A 15,000-nucleotide genomic window follows, 5' to 3' on the forward strand; every position below is an offset into this window, starting at 1 on the left:
GGAATACTTTCCACAGATCAATGTCCAGCGGGATATCATCATTTTAGGCCAGGCGCTTGCGGCACTAAAGACTGCATCTGCTGTGTTCCAAGGGTGAGTAATCGTGTGTGTGTGTGTGTGTGTGTGTGTGTGTGTGTGTGTGTGTGTGTGTGTGTTCATACTAGTTACCTACTTTTGAGTGATTCCCGCCCTCTCTTCTCTTAGTCTCAAGATGAGGGGTGAAACTGTGACCCTGAGCCACCGCCACCGCCTGCACGACCGCCGCCCTGACCGAGGACTGACCCTGCCCTGACCTGCCCTTGACCTGACCCGCCTCACCTTCATGCACGGACTTCCTGCACGTGCGCCGTGCACGCTGATCCTCTGAAGAGTATTCAATTCTTCTTCTTCTTGGGCTTGATGCCAGAGCACCCTTCTGCAAAGAAAAACAATTATAAAAAAATATATATGCACAAACGTACAAAAGAGATTACAAAAACTTAACATTTCAGCAGACATGAATTTTGACTTTCGAAATTCTATGTATGTTCAGCTCGCAATATGTGTGTACCAGCTGTTCAGAATTATGCTGCAAATAAAATAGAAGCAATCCTTAAAAGTTTTGATGGAGGCAAGTACTAGCACAGAGTCCTTCAGGAAGGTAGGATATCCTGTCCCCTTTATCATCAGAGCCTCAACTCCTAACGATACTGCTCTAGGATTACTTTCTATACATCTTTAAGGAGTTGCAAAGGCCGAGAATTCAGTGCCAAGTTTCCAAGCTCCTCTGTCACATGCCAAGACCTAAACTATCAGCTCCGGTTGTATCTACAAGCAATACAAGTCATTGCATTAGTCCCTGTCATGATTTCATTATTCAAGGAGTGGCCCGTGGAAAAATACCGCGGGAGTCCCCGCCATTTTGATTGAGAGAGCGGGAGTAGTCACAGATCAGACGGGAAAACTAGAAGGCGGGAAACAGGACCTTTTTTTTAAATCATTTCGTTATTACTGCCAAAGCTGAGCTATGTGTGGGATGCATGACCCACTATGACCAAGTGCATGTGTTAGGTTATTAATAAATAATAAATCCATAGCCTTTAGGGCGTTTTAGCGTAAAGGGGCTCTCACACATTCCCGGTCCCGGTCGCGACCGTCCCCGATGACTCCCGATAAGCCGATCGGGGCCTGACCGCCGACAAAATAGGCAATAATCCCGGGACCGGCAGCTTACCGCCGGTCTGCCTGCGGTAGACCGGCGGCTTACCGCCGGTAAGCCGGCGGTTTACCGGCGGTAGACCGGCGACCATATACGATTTTCGATTTCTCCGACCGGCGACTGCAGCAGGTCAGTCGGCGGTAGACCGCCGGCCTACCGGCGGCAGACCGCCGGTCTACCGGCGGCAGACCTGCTGCACATCGACGAGCAAACACTTTCTTTGCATTTTCATATATTTATAATTACCTCCTAAATAGCTTCATACCAAAATTCATTCGTGTGCATAAAACTCTCTCTCTCTCTCTCTCTCTCTCTCTCTCTCTCTCTCTCTCTCTCTCTCTCTCTCTCTCTCTCTCTCTCTCTCTCTCTCTCTCTCTCTCTCTCTCTCTCTCTCTCTCTCTCTCTCTCTCTCTCTCTCTCTCTCTCTCTCTCTCTCTCTCTCTCTCTCTCTCTCTCTCCTTTCACCCATTCCTCTTCCTCCTTTTTTTCATCTCTTTCCACCCTCTCTCCCTTCTTTCCTCACTCTCCTCCATCCCTCCCTCTCTCTTCCTCACTCCCTCCCACCTGTTCCTCCTTCCATTCCTTTCCCTTCTCTCTCTCTCTCTCTCTCTCTCTCTCTCTCTCTCTCTCTCTCTCTCTCTCTCTCTCTCTCTCTCTCTCTCTCTCTCTCTCTCTATCTCTCTCTCTCTCTCTCTCTCTCTCTCTCTCTCTCTCTCTCTCTCTCTCTCTCTCTCTCTCTCTCTCTCTCTCTCTCTCTCTCTCTCTCTCTCTCTCTCTCTCTCTATATATATATATATATATATATATATATATATATATATATATATATATTTTCTCTCACCCATTCCTCTTCCTCCTTTATCTCATCTCCCTCTCTCTTCATCCTCGCTCCTACCTGTTCCTCTTCGTTTTCCTCCTTCCTCCCTCGCTAATCCCCAGGTCAGACACAGGTGTTCACTCGCGGTCGACCGCCGGTCTACCGGTGGTCTGCCGCCGGTCTGCCGTGGGTGTCGGCGGCTGACCGCCGGTCGACCGGCGACATTTTTCCACACCGCCGGTCGACCGGGCGCATCGCCGATATCTTTGAAAATTTTAAAGTTGACCGGCGGTGGTCGGCTGCGTCTACGGTCCTCAGGGTCGACCGGCGGTCGACCGGCGGTCTGCCGCCGACAATCCCCGATCTTACAGCCGGTCGACCGGCGACTGGCTTATCGGGAGTCATCGGGGACGGTCGCGACCGGGACCGGGAATGTGTGAGAGCCCCTTAAGTGTTGCACAGAAAACGAGATGTCAGTATGGCGAGAGCTGGCATCTTGACCGCGGCCGGGGAGCGGAGCATTGTGGGCCCCGCCGCCACCGCCATCTTCTTAGCCATTCTTCCTCCGAGACTCCACCGCGAGCGGACGTCCCTCACATCCTCCCGCGCCACGTTTCTCATCGTGGTGGTCTTTCCAGCCTTGTAGTATCCGCAAGTCCAGAGTGACTGTGTACTCAGGTCAGGGAAGCCCGTGGGAGGTAAGGAGGGCACGGCGTGTTGCAGAGAGGAACGAAGAGGATTGAGGAAGGACTCCAGGGCTCCAGACTCACGAAGCAGATAAGGTGTGGCTCCCCTTTCTCCCACCTACAGCTAAGTAACCATTTGCTAGGATGTTTTAAGATAGATAGCTAGGTTGCTGTGTGCTTGGTATTGATTAATTATTCTTAATTTCCAGCGAATTTCTTTGTGGCTTTCAATAAACTTAAGAGCAGGTTTTATCTGGCTTTTGCTTACCCTATGAGAGACGTGACTGGTCAGATATTTAAATAATAATAAGGACTAGAGGGGCTGTGAGTCTGATAACTAAGTTTTCAGATATTTTATTTTATATTTTTTATTGCTGAGAATTTACGGGATTTTCGGAAGTCCAGACCTTTCAAGAACCCCACAGTCCCCTTTGTCTATTTGATTCTTTAGTTACTTTCTTACATCAGAGGAAGCAGTCAAAGGCACAAACACACGTAAAAATCATCAGGGGGGAAAAAAGATCGCAAAAGTAGGCTACTGCTCCTCAAACGGATAACTGATAGATAGCCTAAGTCCGAGTCAGCGCATTAGTCCCCTCTGTCTATCCGATTCTTTAGTTCCTTCCTTACATCAGGGGAAGCTGTCAAGGGCAAAAAAACACAAAAACAAACAGGGGAAAATAAAGACCACAAACTACAGCACCCCGAACGGAGAAGTGTGATAGATTAGTCCAAGTCAACGCGTTAGTACCCATTGCTTGTCTGATTCTTTAGTTATTTCTTACATCACAGGAAGTTGTCAAGGGTAAAATCACACACAAAAATAACAACAGGAAACAAAACTCTCTAAACTACAGTACCCCAGACGGAAAAAGTGTGATAGATAAGTCCCAAAGATTAACCAGAAACGGGTTTGAGACTGAATTCTCCGCTTGAGGACTTTCATCACCAGCAGAATTTCGCATCACACTGTCACTATATCACCCATAGGAACTAACCCCGGAAAAATACACGAGGGAGTAGACTTAAAATGTCACTCCTATGGCTCCTGAAAGTCTAAAATCGCCACTGGGAACTATTAATAATTTTGAAGATGGACTCAACGGAATTTCCTGACCCATTCTTGTGTGTTAGGCAGAGGAACTAACCCCGGGTAAATACTAGAGGGGGTAGACTGTGTGTGGCGGGGGAGAGGTACTTAAATACTCCCTCCTATGGCTCCTGAGAGTCTAAAATCGCCACTGGGAACTATTAATAATTTTGAAGATAGACTCAGCGGAATTTCCTGACCTATTCTTGTGTGTAAAGCTACGGTTCAGTACTGTCTGGATGTGAATGCAAGGAACTATAGATGGTCTGAGTCCCGCAGCAAAGTGTGCCAGATGTGTTGCAGGGGTGTAGACGAGACTGTGCAGCATGTAGTGCTGGAATGTAAGAAGTATGACAGGGAGAGAACGAAGATGTTGCATGTGTTTCTGAGTGAGATGGGACGTGGAGTGAATGGGAGGACTGGAAGGGAGTGGATGGTGCTGCTGCTGGGGCTCAGTGGTGAGACGAGTGGACGAGTGATTGAGGCAGTGAAAGAGTTCTTGGAGGGCCGTGGCGTGCGAGATGTAGGGAACGACATCCTGCCCCGAGAACAGACTTTCCGCATGTTTTGTTTTCTTTTCACAGGAGCTGCCGATACAAAGGACGCGGCACGCTCACATGAATTTAAATATGGCGCGTACGATATATTTCCAATTGTTTTAAATCATACATATTGAAAAAAAAAACATCGCAAGCGGAGAAAAAACGTAAGATTTTCAACTTACGCCGTAAGACTTGAAAATCACCGAAATTACGTAAGACTTACGCAAAAAGCGTAAGACTTGACAGTATGTGACAGTGGTATGCGAGTCAGGTGGGTACGTGAGCGGAGAGGATAAGGGAGGCGCTTCTTTGAGTGGAAGGTGACTGACAGGAACAGTGAGGGTCTAGAATGGGGTGTGAGAAAGTGGAAGAGAGGTCTGAGACCGTCTGAGAAGGTGGAAACATGCGATGGAGCGATAGATCACTTTGGAGTGATACAGGGAAAAGGAAACCCCGCGCAGTGTCTCAGCTGGTATGATGGAAGCCTGGGTGGTGATCTTCTCTTCCAAGCTCGGGCGCAGTGTATGAATGTGAATGCAAGAAATTACAGGTGGCCTGAGTCCCGCAGCAAAGTGTGTCAGATGTGTGACAGGGGTGTGGATGAAACTGTCGTGCATGTGATACTGGTGTGTGGGAGGTACCGGAGAGAGAGGACGAAGATTGATTGATTGAAAGTTTATTGTTGCAGGTAAACAACAAGGGAGAAGGGAGGAAGATGATGAGAGTGGCACTGAGTGAGGTGGGCTGGGATGTGAATGGGAGGATTGCAAGAACAGAGAGGGAATGGATGCTGCTGCTGCTGGGACTGAGTGATGAAGCAAATGAGAGAATTACAGAAGCCATGAGGAGTTTTCTGGAAAAGATGTGAAGTGCAAGAAATAGGGAATTGGAAGACTTTAATGGATATAAACTGCTTGTTTTGTTTTTATTTTTACAGGTTGTGCCGATATGAAGGCCTGACTCTCCAACGGGTCACCTGTACAGCAAGAGCAAGAGCAAGAGGTAAACAAACACACGCCTCGGCGGCTGGTGGTGAGTGCGTGGCTTAACCAGTCCCCAAGCGGCCCAAAACAACAACAACAACAACTAGTCCCCTATAACACTGAACAACAAGAAGAGTGGTGGGCGGCCCGCTGCACGCCAGGCCAGTGACTCAAGGCGTGAACACTAGCGTGGTGAGTAAGCTGGTGGTGAGTGGTGGGCGGGACGCTGCAGCCCAGGCCAGTGTGTGCCGGTGACTCAAGGCGTGAACACTAGCGTGGTGAGTAAGCTGGTGGTGAGTGGTGGGCGGGACGCTGCACTGGCTGCAGCCCAGGCCAGTGTGTGCCGGTGACTCAAGGCGTGAACACTAGCGTGGTGAGTAAGCTGGTGGTGAGTGGTGGGCGGGACGCTGCACCCCAGGCCAGTGTGTGCCGGTGACTCAAGGCGTGAACACTAGCGTGGTGAGTAAGCTGGTGGTGAGTGGTGGGCGGGACGCTGCACTGGCTGCACCCCAGGCCAGTGTGTGCCGGTGACTCAAGGCGTGAACACTAGCGTGGTGAGTAAGCTGGTGAGTGGTGGGCGGCGCTGCACCCCAGGCCAGTGTGTGCCGGTGACTCAAAGGCGTGAACACTAGCGTGGTGAGTAAGCTGGTGGTGAGTGGGGCTGGACGCTGCAGCCTGCACCCCAGGCCAGTGTGTGCCGGTGACTCAAAGCGTGAACAGGCGGCCACCGCAGCGGTGACTGAGTAAGCTGATCTCCACCCCGAGTGTGTGGCCTGCCATGCCCGCCTGCCGCCCGCTGCCCTCGGCGGGGAGCTGCTGGCTGTACCGGCTGCGGGCCCTCAAGAGGCTGAGCCAGAACTTCCTGCTGGACCCAAGGCTGTGCAGCAAGCTGGTGCGCGCCGCGGGGCAGCTGCGTGGCGCGCACGTGGTGGAGATGGGCCCTGGCCCTGGCAACCTGACGCGGGCCGTGCTGGAGCAGGGCGCGGCGCGCGTCACGGTGGTGGAGAAAGACGCCACGTTTCTGCCGGCCCAGCAGGTGCTGCAGGAGGTATCTGGGGGGGCCCTGGAGGTGTGTCTGGGAGATGCCAGGACCTTCAACATGGAGCGCGTCTTCCTGGCCTCTGATGGCCCTTGGGAGGGCCGGCCGCCCAACACACACATCATTGGCAACCTGCCGTTCAGCGTGGCCACGCCCCTCACTGTGTGCTGGCTGGAGGACATTAGTCTGCGCAGGAACGCCTGGGCGACCGGCCGCACGCGCCTCACGCTGACCTATCAGCTAGAGGTGGCCCAGCGCATGGCAGCCCGGCCCGGCCATGCCCAGCGGTGTCGCCTGTCCCTCATGTGCCAGAACTGGTGCCACGTCAAGCACTGCTTCACCATCCCTGGCCGCGCCTTTGTGCCTCCACCGGACGTCAGCGTGGGGGTGGTGCACCTCACCCCTCGTGCGGCTCCCCCCGTGCCCCTCCCCTTCCCCCTGGTGGAGAAGGTGGCGCGTTGCCTCTTCGCCTTCCGCCAGAAGTACTGCAGCCGGGGTGCTGGCACACTCTTCCCCACCAGGGTGAGGGACAGCCTGGCGGACAAACTCTTCAAGGTGGCCGACGTGGACCCCATGCTGCGGCCGTTCCAGCTCACCATGGCAGAGTTTGGCCGCCTCTGCCACACCTACAATGCCATCCTGGACAGACACCCAACCCTGGCCAAGTACAACCACCGCGACCCGGCCACTGAGGTCGACGAGGACTGGGATGACATCATACCTCCTCCGCCTCCTGCTGCTGCTGCTGCGGCCACTGTTTCTTCCTCTCCCTGAGCCATCTTCCTTGTAGCTGTCAGAGGATGTTGGCCTTTGTCTGGTCCCTCATCCTTGGCTCTTCCTCAACACCACATGAAGTGTTATGCAGTTGTGTATAGCTTTAGAATTATATTCTTTGTTATTTATTGAAAGCTATCATTGCCCTCTGAATCATCCATACTATTCTATAGAGTGATACACATTTACAGGAGTATTTTATTCACAATCAATTCTTTGATTTTATACCTAAACACTTATATCAGTTATGCTTACTGAAGTCCGTTCCACCAGACCTGGTGGGCCTAAGCCTTCCAGGGTGGACTCGCAGACTTGGCATCATTGGTTGGGTGACGGTACTGCGCGCTCATTGGCCAATTCTTAACTAGTTCCAACGAGCATAAAATTGACTTTGGATTCCTACCAAAACCCTTTTTGAGCAGTAAGGTAACAGATTGCACCAATAAAAACTATTGCAATAATATTTTTATTGATAAGTATGTGCCTTTTGAAATAGGTATTATAAATAAATCTGAAATGACATTCATAACAAAACTAAGTTGGAACTGCACGTAGCCTTAATGGACAATATCCAGCGACTGTTAAGGCTAGACTTATTTTTACTACTTTTTACTACTACAAAGTGCTAGGCTACAGTCTACACAATGTCATTCGTTACTTAACTCATTTATTGTAAGATTTCTTGGTATATTTTTAGTCCTGACTTAGTCATAATGTTAGCCATAACGTAAACATTGGCCTAGGGCAAGAACCTTCTTTTTCTTTCATCGTCCGTCCTATCATATATCCTGAAATATGTTTCTACTATTTGTGGGTAACAAACTAATAGATAGCCATAAGGAAGAGCGATTATAAGAATAACTACATTTGTATACCAGTAGTGTTGATTTTAACCCTTTCACGCACCAAAAGTTTAATAAGTTACTCTTTCCACTGCGACATCCGTCTGGGGCTCCCTATGGGGCCTCGCAGACTGGCAGCGAAAATTCTTTTCCTGCCATTATTATATATCGTTGGTTTTGGAAGAGATTATTGTGCCTTATGAAAGAAAAAAATGATCAAGAAATGCAAATAAATAGCAAAGTTTACCGACTCTGAAAAAAACAATTTAAAGGGACGACAGTTTCGCTCACAGGCTGCCTGGTGAGAGGCAACTAAACCACGGACAATTATCACTTCAAATCCAATGGCATGAGAGAGTTGACAATTAGTTTATTTTATAGGTGTAGCTTGGATCTATGACACAAAGAAAATTTGACAGGATTCTGAATTATACTTTATTTCTGGCAAATTTTTTAAAGGTTTTGACGCGATTCGAGTCAAAAGCTGATGTAGACGATTCTGTTTTGACTGGAATCGCGTCGCGGTGCGTGGAAGGGTTAAGAGATGGCAGAGAGCGAGAGAAAGTAGACTGTCATGGCAAACGAAATTGCTGCAGCTTAAATCTAGTAAACAACAGCCAATGAGCGGCGCAGAGACCGTCACTCAAGCACTGATGCCAAGTCCGCGAGTCCACCCCTGGAGGAAAATCTCCGCCAGCTCTCGTGAAACCAACTATAGTAGATATTTATGGATGGGTTCCAGTGGAGAATGCCACTCATATATATATATATATATATATATATATATATATATATATATATATATATATATATATATATATATATATATATATATATATATATATATATATATATATATATATATATATATATATATATATATATATATATATATATATATATATATATATATATATATATGAAGGTTACTCTCAACTCTTGTTGTGTTAGTGGTGTCACAGAGGATGATGGCAGTGAAGTCATTGCACAGTGCTTTCTGCCGTCCGTCGATGTATCCAGCCTTTCCTTGAAAGTATTTATGTTCTGGGATCAAAGAAACTCCTCAATCTAATTGTTCCATACAGCCACAGATCTCAGTGAAAACAATTCTTCTTGTGTTACTATGCTACTGGGCAGTGGTGGGCACTGTTCTGCTAACCGCTAATTAGTGAAGCTATTTTTTTCGTTAGCTGTTTAGCGTTTTCGATAGCTTTGGAAACAGTTAGTGGGCCAATTAGCTTTCGCTAAATGTAGTTAGTCCTTCTCCACAAACTTTATGTCCACTAAAAAATTCATACTGTTTTTTTCTTGTTTTTCTGCACTGCTATTGCAAGTTCATATATAAGGCATAAATAAAGTGTATGTTGAGTTTAACTTGTTTACATGTGTACACTTTATCACCATCGGATGTTAGCATGCTATACCTCTCTGAAAAGCTCTGTGTCTAAGCTACATTTCAAATTTCAGGTCACTAGGTCTGTTTTCAAGGGTTTTAGAGCCAAAATACTAAACCAAAGCTAAATCCATATAAAGAGTTAGTGGTTAGCGTGAGCTTCCACTAATTTCTTTATCGGTTTGGCGGTTTAGCGTAAGTGAAGTGAACTTTTTAGTTAGTGGATTACCAGTTAGAGAAACTAAGTTTTTGGTTAGCGGTGCCCACCACTGCAACTGGGATAGAATTTCTGACTCTTTTGATCCAGAGAGTGCTGCAGTGTCCCTCCACAGCTGTAGCCCCTGAGTCACAATGTCCATGTATAGTCAATCTGTTTGAAACTGGCGGACGGGGGGGTGACAGCTGTGGGTCAGCTAAGCCCTGCACCTTGCCACACACTCTCAACACTTCTCCCTTCCTCTCATATGCCAGCTATTTACTACCTTTAAATGAATTTAATTAAATAATTGGATAATCCAATAAGATCATATAGCGTTAAGATTGTTTCGTTTTTAAGATAATAACAAAGATTTTGTTTAAATACCACGACACTTGACAACGTTGTATTCCAACGTTGTCATTCTATACATCCAGGGCCCAGGTCACTTCTCTCAAGGTCATGGAAGGCTCAGCAGGTGGGCCCATGGGTGGCCTGCTTCCACCTCTGCCTCTCCACTCCCTCCCTCTCCCTGCCTTTCCACGTCGTCGTTGGCTGCACAGCCGCGAGAAAGAACTCATTTATAATGTAAACAAGCACTTTTTAGATGAAAAAAACAACAGGATTTATCATACCACCCACAAGAGTAACTGCAAGAACAGCGAGAGCCATTAATGTTAGTGAAAGAACTATTGAAAGAGTCTGCGCTAAACTGGATCATGAGTGCTTGATGAACAATATATGTTGTCTTATAGGCAGAGAGAGAGAGAGAGAGAGAGAGATGGAGGAGGAGGAAATGAAGGGAGGCTAATGGTGGTCCACTTCACACCTGATCACTAATTCCACAACTGGAGACAGAGATGTGGCAGCGTGGTACGGAAGGAGAGACCCCCGCGGAATCCTCCCGTCCGCCAATGTCTCCTAGATTGGCTATAGCATCATGTTCCCTCTCACTTGCCTGTTGACTCTCCTGGTCCAGTGAGTGCTGCAGCATCCCTCCACATTTGTAGCAGGTGCCAGGCCTCTGAGTCACAGTGTCCATGTAGCATTCTCTACTTGCCTGTATCTGGGTTGGTCCAGTGAGTGCTGCAGGGACCTTCCATAGCTGTAGCAGGTGCCAGGCCTCTGAGTCACAGTGTCCATGTAGCATTCTGTACTTGCCTGTATCTGGGTTGGTCCAGTGAGTGCTGCAGGGACCCTCCACAGCTGTAGCAGGTGCCAGGCCTCTGAGTCACAGTGTCCATGTAGCATTCTGTACTTGCCTGTATCTGGGTTGGTCCAGTGAGTGCTGCAGGGACCTTCCATAGCTGTAGCAGGTGCCAGGCCTCTGAGTCACAGTGTCCATGTAGCATTCTGTACTTGCCTGTATCTGGGTTGGACCAGTGAGTGCTGCAGGGACCCTCCACAGCTGTAGCAGGTGCCAGGCCTCTGAGTCACAGTGTCCATGTTCCCTCTTATGACTTGCCTGTATCTGGGCTCAGTTTTCTGAACATCTGAGGGTCAGGAAAGATTCTCAACCCTGGCAGTTGTTCAGTAGGCCTTCATCAAACTGTTTCTATCTTCTGAACTAAACTCTCGGCCAAATCAGTCACTGCACAGAGGCGTGATAGAAGGAATGTCAGTTATGAAGCCAGGCATTACACTTCCCCTCGCTCCCTCCTTTCCTGTTCTTTCTCCTTCACTCATTGCTTTCCTTCTCTCTCTCTTGGTGATGAAGCCAAGCCTTAACCTCCCCTACTCCCTACAGACCGAGTCCACACCATGAAGGGCTCAGACGAGAGGAACTGGAGGCTGCTGGCCCTGCTCTACCGCCACGGCGGGGACCCCAACGTGCTGAAGAACGTGGTGCCGGAGTGGGGCCCGGAGAGGCTGGAGCACTTCCTGAGGTGCCAGCGACTCACCTCTCAAAGGGTGGGTGAAGCTGCAGCCGTCTGGCTGTTTTCCTTTCCTTCTTGTTGAGGCTCCTTCCTCTTTACTGCTAGTGTGTGTCTCTCTCTCTCTCTCTCTCTCTCTCTCTCTCTCTCTCTCTCTCTCTCTCTCTCTCTCTCTCTCTCTCTCTCTCTCTCTCTCTCTCTCTCTCTCTCTCTTGCCCCACACACACTTGGGCAGAATAAAGAAAAGGAGGAGGGGGAAGAAGGCCCACAATTCTAGTCTTCTCCCCTCCTCCTCCTCCTCCTCCACACCTTCAGACATTGAATTATTAGAGAGAGTGCTATGAACAGTATTCCACCATTGAGGGCTCAGCCATACGAGGAGTGAGTCACCCTCTTCATGCTGGAAAAGACGCCCTCAGGGGGATGTGATGCAGGTTTTCAAGTGCCTCAAGTTCAGTAACGTGGACCCTCCAAGTTTTTTGAGCCACAAACTAACCTGACAACTGGAAGCAGCGGCCTACATGTTCAAGCTGGGCGGTGTAGTACAGACGGCAGGAGTTTCCTCTCAGACCGAGTCACCCACCACTGGAACAACCTTCCCTCAGAAGCAGTAAATGGGAACACCATCAACTCCTTTGAAAATCTAATTGACTGTCATTTTGTAGCGTCAGGAATGAATTGAACGCCTAAGTGCTAAGTGGCTGTCCAGCAGATTAAATCACCAGAGCGGGCAACCTCGTAATGACCAATAGGCTTTCTGCTGCCTGCACCTCCATGTGTCGTCCTCCTCACCAACTCTTCCTTGTTTCAGAGAACATGCCGAAGTGTCTACCCCAAAATGACGCCATGGAGGGGCCTGGGCTCAAAAAACAGTGTCGGTATTCTGAGCCAGGTGGAGCAAAACAGGGGCGCCACAGTGAACGAGGTAAGGGCACGGGAGGGAAGGGAAGGGTAGTGAAGGTACAGGAAGGTAAGGACAGGGAAGGTGAGGGCATGGAAGGGAAGGTAAAGGAAGAGAAGGGAAGGGAAGGGATGATATTCTCAGGTTCTTTCACTTCTCACGTCAACTATTTCCAAAGGCCTAAAAGGAGATCAATAGGGTTATCATGAGTGGTTTTTCATGTTCGTGGTACAGAGGAAGGGTCAAACTACCACCAAGGTCATGAAAGTACCCTTGGAAATGCCTACGTCTCTCATGACAGCCCTGTGTGCCTGGGCTCGGAAACACTTAAAAATTTGGAACCTAATCCCTCGACCTCCTCCTCCTTCTCCTCCTCATCTGTCTCACGTCAGGGTTTCCAGTAATCTCCGGTGAGGTCACGCGGCATATGATACGCTTCCAACCCTCTCTGTCCCCTGCCCCAGCCTCCCCAGTGCTGCCAAACCCTCCCCAGCACACTGCCAATGCCCCACCATCCCCCTCCTCTTCACAGCTCTCCACAATGCCCCACCATCCCCCCACTTTTCACATGCCCAAACCACCCTCTCTCTCTCCTGTTCCTACCACTACTACTACTATTACTCCTCCTACTCCTCCTGCTCCTCCTCCTATTCATTCCCTTCCTCCTCCTGGCCATCGCATTTTTCTCCCTTCCAGACCCCGAGGGCCATGCAGTTCCTCTCACAATGGCAGGCACACATCCACAATGTCCAGAGGGTCCAGGGCACCACCATAAAGAAGAAGAAGAAGGGACGCTACTCGAAGGACTTCTGCCCGGCGGATCACGGGCCCCTCCTGAGCAAGGTAGGGAGAGGGGAAGCTGATGGACCTGTCTACGGCTTGGTGGTGTCAGACACTTCCGCCTCACGTCAACCACTTCCAAGGGCCTTAAAGGAGGTCAGGCGGGTTCTGACGAGTGGTGGTTTAGGTTCATGGTACAGAGGAAGGCTCAAGCTGCCACCAGGGCCATAAGACAACCCCTGGAAATGCCCACAACTCCTATGAAAGCCTTGTCAATGTGTGTGTGCTTGGGTGTTGAAATGTTTGAGAATGTGACCCATAGTGCCTTCTCCTTCTTCTTCTTCTTCTTCTTCTTCTTCTTCTTCTTCTTCCTGTTGAGTAAGGTGAGAGAGTAAGGAAGCTGGAGGAACTGTATATATCATCTTTTACTTCTTCTTGTTTTTGTTCTCTGTTCTTGCTCTTGTGTTCCTCCTTTCTGTTTCTGTTTCTGCTTTTTCTTATCATTTTCTTTGTTTAATCTGCCGTGTTCCTGTTCCTGTCCTTGTTTTCCTTCTTGTTTTTTCCTTCTTTCTCGTTTCTGCTTTTTATTATTATTTTCTTCATTCAATCTGCCTTGCTTCTGTTCCTGTCCTTGTTTTCCTTCTTCTTGTTTTGTCCTTCTTTCTGTTTCTGTTTCTGCTTTTTCTTATCATTTTCTTTGTTTAATCTGTCTTGCTTCTGTTCCTGTCCTTGTTTTCCTTCTTCTTCTTGTTTTGTCCTTTTTCATTTCTGCTTTTTATTATTATTTTCTTCATTCAATCTGTCTTGCTTCTGTTCCTGTTCCTGTTTTCTTCTTCTTTAACCTTCCAATTTTCCGGCACTGGGTTGGACGGGACACGAGTCACTCCCACTCATAACCTAACCTAGCCTTTTTATTCTTTCCTCTTCGTTTAACGTCCCGAGTCTCTCCTTTCCTTGGCTATCTCTCTCTCCTCCCTGACGCTGTGTAGAGTATGTGCAAAATGTATCCACTCATTCTTTGCTAGTTTGATTTTTGTGAGGGTTAGGTTAGCAAGACACCTGGACACTATGGGTCATATTCTAAGACATTTCATGGCCTAATAACACCTATTTGACAAGGCTTTACTTGGGAGTGGGCATTTCCAGGAGTAGTTTTATGACCCTGGTGGTAGTTTGACCCTTCTTCTGTACCATGAACCTGAAGAAACACTCATTAGAACCAGACTGACCCCCTCTTTGACCTTTAGAAATAGCTGATGTGAGAAGCGAAAGTGTCTTACATACCGACCTATACCTCACTCATTATTTTGTGTGGGTTAGGTTACTGAGAGTCTGAGGTCGGTATTACAAGACATTTTCGCTTTTCATATCAACTATTTCTAAAGGTCAAAGAGAGGGTCAATCAGTTCTAATGAGTGTTTCTTCAGGTTCACGGTACAGAAGAAGGATAAAACTACCACCAGGGCCATACAGTTAATCCTGGAAATGCCCCAAACTCCTACGAAAGCCTTGTCAAATATGTGAACTTGTGCAACGAAATGTTTAGTAATACGGCCCTGAGACACCTGGACACTATACCCCACTCATTATTTTTGTGAGGGTTAGGTTACTGACACACCTGGACACTATACCCCACTCATTATTTTTGTGAGGGTTAGGTTACCAACACACCTGGACACTATACCCCACTCATTATTTTTGTGAGGGTTAGGTTACCAACACACCTGGACACTATACCCCACTCATTATTTTTGTGAGGGTTAGGTTACCAACACACCTGGACACTATACCCCACTCATTATTTTTGTGAGTGTTAGGTTACCAACACACCTGGACACTATACCCCACTCCGTATTTTTGTGAGGGTTGGGTTACCAACACACCT

The 15,000-nt window shown here is 48.3% G+C and overlaps 2 protein-coding genes and 1 long non-coding RNA gene across 8 annotated transcripts in view; all 3 read left to right on the forward strand.

The window, feature by feature from the left end:
* Positions 1 to 15: 15 nt before the first annotated feature.
* On the forward strand, positions 16 to 591 carry LOC126992272 (uncharacterized). The gene is made up of 2 exons (XR_007746454.1): positions 16 to 93; positions 205 to 591. It is a non-coding gene; the product is annotated as an uncharacterized LOC126992272 (long non-coding RNA).
* Positions 592 to 5,120: 4,529 nt separating this feature from the next.
* The window catches only part of LOC126992274 (uncharacterized), a 30,314-nt gene continuing 20,434 nt past the window's right edge, over positions 5,121 to 15,000 (forward strand). The window contains exons 1-4 of one of the 6 annotated variants that reach the window (XM_050850928.1): positions 5,121 to 5,594; positions 11,308 to 11,471; positions 12,246 to 12,359; positions 13,032 to 13,178. In XM_050850928.1, coding sequence (XP_050706885.1) covers positions 11,322 to 11,471; positions 12,246 to 12,359; positions 13,032 to 13,178 — 411 coding nt within the window. In that variant the 5' untranslated portion in view covers positions 5,121 to 5,594; positions 11,308 to 11,321. Of the gene's footprint in view, positions 5,595 to 5,648; positions 5,690 to 5,731; positions 5,776 to 5,826; positions 5,871 to 5,934; positions 5,953 to 11,307; positions 11,472 to 12,245; positions 12,360 to 13,031; positions 13,179 to 15,000 lie in introns of those variants that run through there. The other 5 variants (XM_050850927.1, XM_050850929.1, XM_050850930.1 and 2 more) reach the window with 5 other exon arrangements.
* Positions 6,095 to 7,257, forward strand: LOC126992278 (dimethyladenosine transferase 1, mitochondrial-like). Its single transcript, XM_050850936.1, has one exon. It carries the CDS (start codon positions 6,095 to 6,097, stop codon positions 7,127 to 7,129), a length of 1,035 nt encoding a protein of 344 aa, XP_050706893.1. The 3' UTR covers positions 7,130 to 7,257.

Source organism: Eriocheir sinensis, unplaced genomic scaffold (genome assembly GCF_024679095.1).
Source record: "Eriocheir sinensis breed Jianghai 21 unplaced genomic scaffold, ASM2467909v1 Scaffold433, whole genome shotgun sequence".
NCBI lineage: Eukaryota > Metazoa > Arthropoda > Malacostraca > Decapoda > Varunidae > Eriocheir > Eriocheir sinensis.